At 44.3% G+C, this 13,555-nt stretch overlaps 1 protein-coding gene across 1 annotated transcript in view; it reads left to right on the forward strand.

Moving 5' to 3' along the window:
- Positions 1 to 11,655: 11,655 nt before the first annotated feature.
- The window catches only part of HS6ST1 (heparan sulfate 6-O-sulfotransferase 1), a 206,913-nt gene continuing 205,013 nt past the window's right edge, over positions 11,656 to 13,555 (forward strand). The window contains exon 1 of the mRNA XM_075507471.1: positions 11,656 to 12,705. Coding sequence (XP_075363586.1) covers positions 12,188 to 12,705 — 518 coding nt within the window. The 5' untranslated portion in view covers positions 11,656 to 12,187. The remainder of the gene's footprint in view (positions 12,706 to 13,555) is intronic.

The following is a 13,555-nucleotide window of genomic DNA, read 5'->3' on the forward strand; positions in this document are numbered from 1 at the left end:
TTTGTCAGAGGTTGTATTGGCAAAAGACATAAGGCACTGTTAGTCCAGGGCTTACAGCTGCTGACAAAGCTGTGCTGCTGGAGTGCATCCACTTTGGCACTTCATTGCTAACTGTGTCAACTGTGACCTTGCATGCTTCATGCAGACAATGGAAGACTGGACTGTACCAAGTTACTTCACCTATTTTTTGCACAGCTGCATAAAAAGCTGTGGTAACAAAACACCACACATTTTTCATTCTCTGCTGATCAGAATTCGTTGTATATCCAAACCAAAGCGGTCTGCTGACCAGCTTGATGCATATCCATTTCTCAGATGGTTTCTAGAATTTTGCATATGGAATTGTTGACTCTCTTGGAAGTTATCTAAAGGCATTCTTGCCAGTTCAGTGGCAACAAACATTATGCAGAGGCTTGACCTTATCAGCAGGCAATTGTTTGCTCCTGGAAGCTATGAAGAGTAAAGTTCTAACCACAATTTACTCAAGTTTCTGCAAAACTAACACAAAACCTTCTCTAGGATTTATCTCCAGGAATGATGTGGAATTTTTTCTAGGTTTTGCTAGATTATCTGAAGAACAATAATGAAGTACTCGCAACCTCTTTTGGTTTCTGCTTCACTGAGGACATTCAGATTCTTTTCATAGGTGGCAGCAGTAGTTATCAGCAAGATTCATGTATTCAACCAAGGGATGCTATGGACAAGTGCACTTGTACTGCCTTGTTGTAGCCTTTGCTTCAATACAACATACATGTTTCCAATTTCCATTTCTCTATCATGGGCAAAGTTTAAACACTTCCTTCTTATGGCCTCTTCCCTCAAGAAAAAGTCCACTGTTAACCTGGCAACCCAGCAGCAGGAGCAGAGGAAGCTCTGAATTAAAATGCTCAAACGCATTACAATTACACAACTTGGCTTTTGCTTTTCAACAGCCCTAATTTTGCCTGTTATTTTGCATTTCAATGTTTAATAATGCAAATATCTAGCCAACTGTCAGTCTCTTTTCTGAACTGATGCAATAGTTTAACATTGATACAAAGCCCCAGACTCTGGGCTATACTCCTTAAAACAGAAGACGTGTCCCTCATAAAGTAGTTCTCCCTCAAAATGGAGCACTTCTATAATCTCTTTCAATTCCTAAATAAGCTAACAGCATGTCTATACAGGTAGTAAATGACCACAGTAAGAATTCCAGAATAGTTCTCTGTATGGAGATGGCTCTAGAAAAATAGCTTGGGGAGGGGGGGTTATACCAAAACAAACTACCTGCATTTGAAGTAAACTGATTATTCCAAAATAAATCACTTCTATTGTAGAAGAGAGTCCACACTGGGAACTATTATAATACATTTCACTATACTGCCAAGCACAAACTAGAAAGAATAATACTTTTATTTTAAACAATATCTAGTCTGTGTGAACTCCTTTTATTTAAGGCTATTTCCATTATAAGAATAGTATTAGACAGCCTGTTTCTGTTCAGAGATTCTTATCTCTGTATTCTCAAAAGCTGTTTTCCAAGAGGTTACGAAAATGACAGATATGTGGAATGCTTTAATATTCTAGCTGGAAAGATAAATTTTTTTTCTTCCCTTTCTTAGACAGCATACCTTTCCCTTAAGTTTGTTTGGTCTACAACAGAATCTTATATACTGTTAGGAAGTGTTTAAACCCTACCTTTCCAGCTCCTATGGAAAACACGATTGTGTTTCTGTGAAACAGATACTTGTATCTGTTTCAATCAGTATTAGAGAAAATGATCTCTCGCTTCCAGCTTCAGTAGCCTTTTCATGAAAATTCTCATCAAATCTAGGAAACTAAGTGTGAAATAGTCATTGTTCTTGAAAACAATGTTCCATATTTTCATAAATTCAACCCTTTCCATTTTTTAATAAGAATATTCCTGTAACACTTTTCCAAACAAGAAGGCAGCATTTCCTTTCACTACAAATTAATGCTCTTTTAATTAAGGAAAGCAACATTAGAGTTAGGTTTTCATCACAGAGCACAGTACAGGCACATCAGCTCCATCTGGGAAAGTGGCAGGGGCAAGCATCTTTTACTACAGTAGCATGCAGAAGCCCATACCATCAGTACAGACCCATTGCACTGTCTGTAACAAAGCCTCAGCAAGGTACCCTCTGTTACAAATATTTTAATCCTCTCTGCAGTGTAATTAAGGAATTTAATTGGTGGTATACCAATTAAATTCCAGCTTGGAGGAAAAAAGAAGAGATGTAAAAAGGCTAATTAAAAGAAAAGGCCGTAGTCATATTAAAACTCCAATTGTTTTAACAACTGTACAATAAATCTATCAGAGGGAGAGATTAAAACTTGTGAAATTAACAGAAAGTTGCTATCTATACATTCAGTTTCTTTCCTTTTCTGTCATATATATTTTACAGGAAATAGGTTGTTGGGCTTCCTACAGCAGAGTGCACATGCTCTGTGTTTTTCTTTAAAACATGCACAAATTGGCAGGACTGGCTGGTCTTGCTTAGGTCCCATTTTACTGTCAGTGATGAAAAAGTCTTGGAATTTCTCCTGTTTCCATCCAGCATCATCCAGTGGTTAGAAAGTGGTACAATAAAGAAGGTATCACTGCATCCTCAGGGAATGATGTGGAATTCTCTCTACTGATTCTGGCTGTGAGCAGTTGTTGATCGTAACCTTTCTTCCTCCTGACAAAGGAGAATGAGGCAGAAATTTTTTTTATTGCAGAAAACATTTTTAAATGGAAGTATGGAGCTGGATTAATTGTAGTGACAGAGGGAGGAATCAGTTAACTGAAATTGTCAGTGTCTAGGAGTCAAATCTAGGACAAAATTCAGCACAAGTTCACTGTAGCTCTGTGGCTTTTTTTAACCATACAGAGTTTTATGCTTACCTGGCTTGTGAGACTCAGTGAAAGGGTAGTTGGGACTTCTCTGTTTCCACTAAAATAAAATAATACATTTCTATGGTGTTTAAAAGTTTAATTCTTTATTTCTGCTATGTATAGACTAGTAGGCTCAAATTTCTTTTGCTTTTCCTCTTATTGTTTTTCTGAGTCCTTCACACCAACTAACTGTAATACCAGTGTACTGCATTTGTATGTATTAAGCTTATTTCTAGGACTTTTTATTTATATAAAAATTGAAGAGGCAGAAGACTCTGTGCCACAAGGTATCACTGATGCTCAGTGTACAAATAAAAAAAATAATTAAGAGCTTGATATACTATTGCCTTAAGTAGATCAAGCTTGAAATACATAAGCCCTCACCCCAGAGATTGTGCTGGGTCTACAGTTATTTCCCCTATGTGCCTGTATCAGACTTAACTGATGATCTACTCTGGAGCTGGTCACTCCTTTATCTGATGCAACTTTAAGTCGCCACTATCAGGTACAGTTTGGGCAGATCACTGGTCTTACCTCTGATAAGTTACCCTGGGAGAAGGTTCAAAAAGGGATTGAAGTACTACCTAGGACTGAACAGCCCAGAAAAGTACTACCTAGGACTGAACAGCCCAGAAAAGTAAACTTGAAGTTCAGTCCGGGAAAGCAGCCTCACATTACAGCCTTAGTACGCTACATTGGCCCCACTGTTTTCATTTTAACCAAGAACTTGTTTGTGTGGTGGCATTTCAACCTTTTCTCCCAATTTTCTTGTTGCTGTGGCCCAGAAATGTTTAACACTCAAGAGCAGCTTTTACGGTAGCTTTTCTTTAATTATACATGATGTGGAGTTAATTTTGGTCTTGCAATCTTCATGAAATTCCTTTTCCTCGTGCTCTCAAGTGTTGACTTGGTATCTTTTATAAAGACTGTTTTGATAAGATGCTGACAATGACAATCACCGTGATAAAACCAACTGTGGAAAATCCCTTCGGTTTGCAGCGTCAACAGGTCTGGGAGTGCCTGGAGCCACGGCTGAGCACCCTGCCCTGTGCTGGGCACCCGCACTGCACAGGCATGTGGGCGGCAGTGCGGGGAAGCCCTTGATCTCTTGGTTCTTGAACATGCAGCTCCTACTACGTAGAGGTAGCTGGAATGCAAACTTCTTCCCATTTCCTTTACCACTGAGCTAATTTTATGGTGCTCCAAATATTGTGAAATGGAGGAGTTTTTTTATTTCTGCACTTTTTTTCACATTAAGGGATTTTTAAGCCAGCGGCTTTTATTTGTTCAGAAAGTATTCAGACTTTTGTTGGTCAAGTCTACAGCTCTTCTGCTACATTGCCTGTAGAAGAAGCATAATTGAAAGAGCTGATCCTGTGGACACAAGACAGAGGCTGTGATTATCCACACCTTGGCTTTGCCAGTCAATTTCTTGTTTAAAAAAATCCATTAAGCAGTACATTTCAAATTCCTCACACTTTTCAGGTGGTTGACTTCTGTCTAAAAGCCTTCAAAGAGCTGAATTTTGCACATTTCCATTTTAGCTGCACATCTGTAAGCATATGATTGCTATATAGCCAGTTTATTTTATAGCTTTCAGCTTATTCATTTAATTACATAGCTTCTTAATTTGGGCCTTAAAGGGGAATGTGATTAGTTACTTTTGTGCGTGTATCTCAGTTCTCATGAACTTTAGCATCCCTGCTTTGTCCGTTCACCATTTATGTTACAACATCAGCAAGGAAGGATGAATGCCTGTTCTAATTAGTTCTTTCCCTGGAGGATCACACAGAGGTCTCAAGTCAAAATCCTGTAAGCACATTTGCTTTACAATGCAACTTCCAAACTGTGTTGTCAGTTTTTTTATCAAGATCAAGGAAACAATGGTATAAAACATTCAGAAACAGTGCATGTGTTAACAGGACATTTATATGTTTATGTAAGTCCCAGTGGCAAAGAGACAAGGATCTTCCTCATGTATCGTAGCATTTACTGAAGAGCGTAAAAATAAAACAAACTTATATTTCCAATAATATTTAGATTAATATGTATGACATAAAAAATCCATGCCAGCAAGCTTGGCTATAAGCCAATCTTGAGCTTCAGGTCACTGCAGAAAGTTACTAAGCTGTTCATACAGAAATTATTCCAGCACCATTTTCTGACTGTCTAGATACCTGCTACAGGTGTGGATAGAGTCTACGTGCAGAAACTTTGCTGGCTGCACTGACTTCCTTCCACGATGAGACCACCATTTTTGGTGTTTCTAGATACATGTCACAGCAATGTCCCTATCAGAAGCCAAGTGTTTGTGTCCCATTTGTGTTCTGAGGAGTTTTACAGAACAAGGCTGAAAGGGTTACACTTGTTCCCTGCTAACAGGCATGTCACAGTGGACAGCTGCTGCATGCTAGAGAGTTGGGGGGAAGTGAAATCTTGTAGAACCCAAGCTCCCCTTACGTTTATTTAATCCCCATGTACGATTGGGTAATAATATGCCACCAACAAATAGGCCTGTCCTTTCTATCAAGCCCAGATAGCATCATCTTGCAGCTGTTGCAGTGCAAGCAGGAAAAAAAGAGCTTGAACAAGGAGCAGCTGGCACCTTGTGCCTTCTCTGTGGACCCACAAACTCCTCCCTTAGATGGATTAATACCTTAGAAACTATATATGCTTCAGCTGCAGTCCCAATTCCGTGCTTAAACTTGTAGGCATTCGTATATTTTGAGAGATCAGCTAAGGTCTTTCCAATGTTTCAAGGTCCTGACAGACATTTGGGTCTGCCATCTGCAGTTATTATACAGCAGCATGTACATGCGGCTTTGGTAAGTTCAGCTTTTGCTTATGTCTGTCCACAGGAGGTCTCAAAGCAGTGAGCTGCAAATGGAGGCTCATGGGGTGGATCTACTTCAACCATCTTCCCTTTGCAAGAGAGAAAAGACAATCATTAGGTAACTAGCTCTGTCTTAGCAGTCATATGCTGACCTTCTGCTAAGACACAGATGTTTAGATCCACAGCATCCACATGATAAGAGGGAGTGGCATGATATCATAACCACATGGTCTGTGAGGGTAGTTCTAAAACTCTGATTTGATCTCTGCAGCTGCTGAAGTTAGACTTTCCTTTGTTTAGGACAGCTGTTAGTGGCTTCACTGTTTTGATTCCTGCCAACGTTTCTAAGACTGTCTTTGGTAGGTTTCAAACAGCAGACCTTTCCAGTGGCCCTAGAAATGTAGTGCAAGAGCCTGAATCAGAACTAGGCTTGCTGGGTCTGATAGATTTGGGCATTTTCAGTATGTGCTTCCCTGACTGAAATGGAATGTGTTGTACGCAGGGAGCAGTGATCACCTTGCTGGCTGTGAGAGCTCTGTGGTGTTGTGGCTAACCTACAGCATTAGTACTGAAGCCATAGAGTCTTTACACCAGTACTTCCAAACTTCTGTGGGTTTCTAACTAGGAGTACAAGTATCACAGGAAAATAATGTGTGAGTGCTGCCACTCTGTGCAAATGTGTATGGCTGGAAACCGCTACTGATGCTGCAACAGCCGTGGACAAGCAAAGTAAGTTTAGAAACCCCTTTTCTACATTTTACTATAGGTCTGAGCATTGATATTACAAATCAACTGCTAAATCCTATAATTTGTGACTCCTCACCATTCACTCGGTATATGGTACACACACATGCATATCACCAAAGCAAATGAGAGTATTGCATGCCCACTCTTCCTAAAGGAGCAGAAAAAAACAATCTAGCTTGGAATAAACAAGGTAAGTGATTTGTTTCAACCTGTTTGGGGGAACAGGGCATTTATCCTTGGGAAACAAAGTAAATACACTCTTTTTTTTCTTAATTGTGAGTAGTAGAACTTTATTTAAGGTGTGTTTCTTGAAATATTTCTTAGGGTTTGCAAGTGTTTAAGAAGGATTTTTTTACTGCTTTGGTTAACTAAGTTACACTAGTTCACAGCAAGCTAGTGTAACTTCTGTGCTGAGAAGCCTTTAGACTTCCCCTGCCTAATAAAGCTGCTATTTATGTATTAGGATTTGAGATAAGTATTTCATTGAGGTTTTGGTGGCAGAGGTGGTATGTGGTTTACATGTTTCCTACTGCTGTTTTCTCAAGGAAGGCTTTCTGTAATAAGCTGTACTCTCACTATATCTGAGTTTGTCCTCACTTCAGTATTAATTCAGATGCGCTCTTCATCTGAGTTTTAACTGCAAATACATAAACCTTGAGTGTGTCTTAGTAATTTACACCCAAACGAGTGGACCCATCCCATCATATGGGCCTAAGAGCTAAGCCTAAGTGCTGTTTGCCCTCACTGTTGGTAACCATGGATGCAGGCTAAACTGTCTGAAGGCTTAGACCCTTAGTGCCTGCATTCTGCAATTACTTGGAAAGAGTGGGAAAGGGACAGGCTGCTGTGCTGGGAGCCAAAGCGAGGACCTCAGAAGTCCCAGGTGAGCACAGAGTACTGCACCTTGCTGTAAACCAGTATGGCTTTGTAATGGGACAGCTTACTCCAAACCAAAGCCACTACTCTCAGCTTCTCTGCAGGGAAGGCATAGCCCCTGTGGGATATAAAGCAGAATATTTTATTAGATCTTAAGGTAAATATTTAGGCATCCAAGGGCCAGCAGCAAGCAATGATAAAATACTTTTCAACTGCATTTGCAAAATTTGTGTTTATTTCTTGTTATCTGTAAGAGGATCTCTAATCTTTGTGTCTCACTCCTAGCAGTGTTGTGCCATGAATAAATCACGAGTGCTGGCTTAGCTGTCTAGGCTTCTCTTGACTAGGAAAGTGGTTGAATGTAGGTCAAGCTTAGGTAACTTAGCTAGCATAAGCCTGACCTCAGTCTGATTTATTTTGTAGTGAGAATTCAAAGCTAATACCTTCACAAATACAGGCTAGTGTGAGGGAATGTACAAAAACAACAGACCTTTCAAATGTACCTGAAGCAACTTAGTCATGTGAAAAATCACTGGAAATCAATGGAACTCATACTCCTAGATCAACTGGATTCCTATGCCAAACATAGAAAGATTATGCCAAACATAATTTTTCAATTTGCTTGTATTAGGAGAGGTTCTGCTCAGTCTGACAGATCCGGAGTGGAAAGTCACTAGATATTTCAGTTTTATGTTAGTGTAAATGAGCAGAATTTGAGCCACTGCTAAAACTGGTCCTCTGTCTAGTGTCAAATACAGAATAAAGGAAATTATATTGAAAAAATAAAACACATGGAGTCCATGTTAAAGTTTAATCTCCTAGCATCTAAGATGTGGTTTATTTTTCCCACCATTTTTTTAAGTCCCAGCTTGAATCAATACAGATTTAAATACAACATGACCTTCAATCAGTTGATTTTGGAGTTCCTGCAGCTTTTGGTATGATTTTTAAATGGATACCTGAACTGCTTGTGATCATTAACTGTGTGGCTGATGTAACTTCCTTTGCGCTGGACATGAAGGTGATGTAAAATGTTAAATTCAGAGCTGGAGCATTGCTGTCTGAGGCTTGGTAATGGAACAAGGGATGTTTGGCAGAGTGCAGTATGAGAGTTTCCATGTGACTTACTGGGGGCTGTACAAACAGGGGAGAGACAGCGGATCCTAGCATACACTTGAATGACTGCAAGTTAAGCCATTAGACGACCAAGGGTAGGATTTATGCCAGGAATGGACTGCAAAACTTGTTTTTCCAAACTAGGATGCAAAGGATCAGACAGACACCAAAGCGTCAAAGAACCTTTTCAGTTTTTATTTGCCTAGAAGAATGCAGAGAGAGGAAATCTGAACTGCATCTCCCCCAGTCTGCAGGTTGGAGATAAAAATACAAATGTTTTTTTCCTCTAAAATGCTTTAGTTCTACATAAACATTTAGTTTTTAGGCAACTTGGTGATTGCAGATTGTCACTCTCACTGCCTCACAGGAAAGAGTTCTGCTCCTGGAGCTAGTCAGACCTACTGTGATGAATCCCAGATGAGACGTAGGAAAGCCTAGGGAGGTCTGGCCTGAGGGCGGAAGATTCAACTTGGAAACATGGATAATGCCTAAACGCACGGTCTAGGTGACCTCAGAGAATAAGCAGGCAGTAACAGTAGGTAACAGGAGGTAGCAGTAACAACTTGTATTTTTTGGATTTCTCATCTCTTTCCACTGTTGTTTCCAATGGAAAGGCCAGGGAGAGTGTAGATCTTGCTATTTTTAACTCCACTCAGATCATCTTTGATCTAAGAAACATGCTGGTCTAAACTAGCACTGATGCAGTACTTGATGTTTAACTCCCTGTGCAGCAAAGAACTACTCTATCATTGTCTTCAGTGGAATTTTACCTTGAGTATAAATAAGGATTGATTTAAGTATTTGCTTAAGTGATCGTCTTAGGTGAGTCATACCTGTAAGCACCTTTGAAATACCAGCATTTCAGAGCAGCATATAGAATTAGCAGGGAAGGATTCCACAGCATTTCAGTAAAAATAAAAGCATTGATCCCAGAGCTTCGGTTTTGCAGTGTCTCCTAGGCAGGCTGTGGTGTACTTGTGTGGGTGGGTGTAGATCAGAAGGGCATAGGCTTTCCCTATGCTTCCAGCAGGTTCGCCTTCCCCCACTTCTAGATGGAAGGTGCTGCAGTAAAGAAAACAGCACATTTTCAGCCATAACTCTGTATTTTCCTTTGTGGTCTGTTTATCTTTCATGGATTGTATTTTAGTATGTTCTTTCACAAACTAACAGGCACTATACTTACCACAAATATAAATCAGCAGTGAAATCCACTGGAATATCTCCATCTGTATAACTAAAGAAAAAGGCCAAAATATTTTATACCTTACAGTTAAAACAATTCATTAACAATAAATAGCTCATGTAACTGGAATTAACTTAATGCCTGATTTCTTCATAGTTCCGTCATTCCTAAATATTTGTACATTTATAACTGCAGGCAAACACATTGCAGTCCTAAAATCTGCTCTGTGTTTTTTATGTTGCGGTGTATAGTCCAACCATGTATGTAAACCTCACATATATGCCTGTATTTCCTAAATCATAATATAAATTTCAAACCTTTAAATTGGGTTTATACTATGCTTCTGGATGTAGCTGAACTTTGTGTATAAGAATGACATCATTGTTTCTGGAGTTACCAGCCTACATGAAAAGAGGAAAATCAGAAGCAGACTTTTAAGAGGAAAATATCAAACAAAATAAATGTTTTGAACACAATATATGATGCTTTTGGGTGCTATAAACATTTTATTGTTACTTGTTTGGGAAGAACTGCATAACTCACTGGGGCTCCACAACTTGAGTAATGCAGCCATCTCAAAGTCTAGCAGATTTATCAGTCATGGTGTTCAAATGAAAATCTGGGATCTCATTTCCTCCTAAGCCCTTATAAATTTGACCCAGTGTTTAACAACAGCTCATCTGCCTGTGTTTCCTTACACTTACATAAGATACGACTTGGATTAAAAAGTGTAATCTGATGGGAATATTTTAGTGCCGGAGCACTAAAATCTAGTAGTAACTTCTGTTTTAAAGAGCACTGGAAACCTAAGAAAACTGTCACCAATAGCAGTAATTACAGGAGACACGATATTTCAGTTAGAGATTTTTTTTGCTAGAAATTAACAATTGTTTATGTTATTAATTCTGCATAGACAATAACTCCTGTCCAGATGAAGTACCAGCATGACTGCCATTACAATGAGTCTCACTGTGCTCTTTGACACGGGGCCACATTTCATCCTCCATTGACAGGCAGCGGAGGGAGGCACCAGAAGGTGATTTTCTGGGGTTGCCTGGACATTTTGTGGCAGTGAACCTGCCTGCCTTTCGGCGCTGGGCTGACAGACCAGCTGCAGGACCCTTCTCGCACCTTCCAGAGGACTCCTCTCCAGAGGACTCTGCTTGGGTAAGGCGATTCAGCCTAGCTGTAAGCACACCAGCCGGCCTCTGTAGGTCCTTACTGTACTGTTCCTTGCAACAGCATCTCAACCTGCTAACTACTGCCCTACAGAGGATATTGCTGGAAGCCAGCTACGGTCCTCCAGTGTTTGGCTTCATTTGTGAGACTACTGTATTGCAAATGAATTCTGCAGCAGCACCACTGCTGGACGGAAGGCTGCCTGACAAATCAGCAGAAAGCATTTCGCTGAGAAAGTTCTCTGTAAATAACACCTCTGTTGACTTTTGCCTCAGCTTCACCTATTGTTTCCAAATTATGTAGCTGATGGTGTGCACGACCTCCTTCCTGCTCACAGACATCATCCTCTGTGTGACCAGAGCATTTTCCTGTTGCATCCATTTGTGACATTGCAACTACAGGCTTGTGGTGTCCCATGTGGCGGCAGCAGCGGGAGCAGACACATGTGGGAAGACCTATTTCCATGCAAATTTTCTTGTTACTAATAATTGTTCTTTCAAAAACGGAGTAGAAATGTAGCCCCCGAGGAGTGCCAAGGCTCGCTGTTCGGGATTTAAAGGTGGCATTTAAAGGCTGCCCCTGAAAGCGATGAGAGCGGAGTGCTTCAGGGAGCCGCAGCCGCCTCGCAGCCCACCCGGCTCCGCAGTGCGAGTGATTTAAGCGGCCGCCCTGCGGGGGCCGGGGGAACGCCGGCGAGCGGAGCGTTCCCGGCGGCGGCGCAGCTCCGCGCCGGGCCGGGGAGCCGAGGCCGGGAACGGCTGCGGGCGGAGCCTCCGAGCTGAGAGCTGAGCGCAGCGCGACCCCGCCGCCGCCGCCGCTCGGTGTGTGCCCGCAGCCGGGCGGGCTCGGGGCGGCGCGGGCGGCGGCGGCGCTGTGCATGCCGGGCGCGGGGCGGCGCGGGCAGGAAGCGCTCGCTCCCGGCCGAGCCGAGCCCGTGCGCAGCCGGCGGCGGGGGCGGGCACTGCCGTGCCGGTGCCGCTGGGGCTGGGGCACGGTGGAGTGCCGCGGCGGAGGCGGCGGCGGGATGGGGTTGGCTTCCTGAAGCGGGGGGAGGGCGGGAGGGGGCTGGTTTCGCATTTCGGTCCCTCTCCGCCCCCCTCCTGCCCTTCTCTTCCAAGTTCGCCGCTCTGCCGCGGCCCCTCCGGCGCGGCTGGCTGCGGGCGGCCCCTGCCCCGCTCCCGGCGCTGCCCGCGGCGGGGCGGGTGGGGACAGCGGGGAGCCTAGGTAACCCAGGGAGCGGCCCGCCGCCCCCGGGGAGGCTCTGCTCCGGCGAGCAGTGGGGGGAGGCGGCTGGCACAGGCGCCAGGTTCCGCCGCCCGCCCCCCGGCACCGCCGCCGTCTGCCCAGCGCTGGCAGCCCCGGGAGATGGTGACACATGAAGCGTGCGGGAAGGACCATGGTTGAGAGGACCAGCAAGTTCTTGCTGATCGTGGCCGTCTCGGTGTGCTTCATGCTTATCCTGTACCAGTACGTGGGGCCGGGGCTGAGCCTGGGTTCCCCCAGCGGCCGCTCCTATTCGGAGGAGTTGGACCTCTTCCCCACGCCGGACCCGCACTACGTGAAGAAGTACTATTTCCCCGTGCGGGAGCTGGAGCGGGAGCTCGCCTTCGACATGAAGGGCGAGGACGTGATCGTCTTCCTGCACATCCAGAAGACCGGCGGCACCACCTTCGGCCGCCACCTGGTGCAAAACGTGCGGCTGGAGGTGCCCTGCGACTGCCGGCCCGGGCAGAAGAAGTGCACCTGCTACCGCCCCAACCGCCGGGAGACCTGGCTCTTCTCCCGCTTCTCCACGGGCTGGAGCTGCGGGCTGCACGCCGACTGGACCGAGCTCACCAACTGCGTGCCCGGAGTGCTGGACCGCCGGGAGAACGCCGCCGCCAAGACGCCCAGGTACCGGCCCGCCGCCGTCTCCCCCTTCCCCGCTGCCCCTCGGGCCGCGCACCCCGCCGCCTGCCCGGGCCCTTCCACTGTTGAGCCCCCCCCCCCCGTGCGTTGCAGCGTGCTGCTAACGTGCTGTGCCCCAACCTGCCCTGAACCTTTCCTCAGCCGGTTCACCTGTCCTTCCCTCCCGTCCTCCGGGCTGTGCCCTGCACCTTCCCTCTGCATTCCCAGGCAAATATACTGCTCTTTCCCTCCCACGTACCTAGCACGCTGCACCCTCAGCCCGTGTTCTTGTGCTCTAGCAGCCTCTGTGGACCCCTTAGCAAGCCTATGTATTTGTGCCACTTGCTGTCTTTTCTAAACATGTAGTCTTTATCTCAGACCTCACTTGCCACCTTTTAGTACCCGTTACACCATACTCTAGTCTCAAGCTTGCCTTGTAATCAGCTTTGCCCTAACCTGTGCGCCCCTTTTTCTCCAGCTGAAATTGTTCTCCAGTGCACCTGAGGAGAGGCACAGCAGACCACCAGACCTCATACTTACTCCCTTGTTTTACCCGCTTGGTCTACCTGATAGTTTTTTGCGCGTTGCAGAAAACATCCCTTAAATACCCTTTCGTGTGTTCCTTGCTGTTTATCTTGATGGGAGACCTGAGGTGAAATCTTTTTGGGAAAGGAGCTACCTTGTACATGTTCCTTGTGTCTCCCTCATCGCTGCACCAGGAGAGAGGGAGAGCCATCCTAAAGCACCCCTCAGTGCATCCCCGTTGAACACCCAATGTATTTCTGTCCTCTTATCCCATTATTTCTCTACCTTGGTCTCTTTATAAATGATAAGTTTCAGAGGAATTTTCGGTTTG

Source organism: Mycteria americana, chromosome 7 (assembly GCF_035582795.1).
Source record: "Mycteria americana isolate JAX WOST 10 ecotype Jacksonville Zoo and Gardens chromosome 7, USCA_MyAme_1.0, whole genome shotgun sequence".
NCBI lineage: Eukaryota > Metazoa > Chordata > Aves > Ciconiiformes > Ciconiidae > Mycteria > Mycteria americana.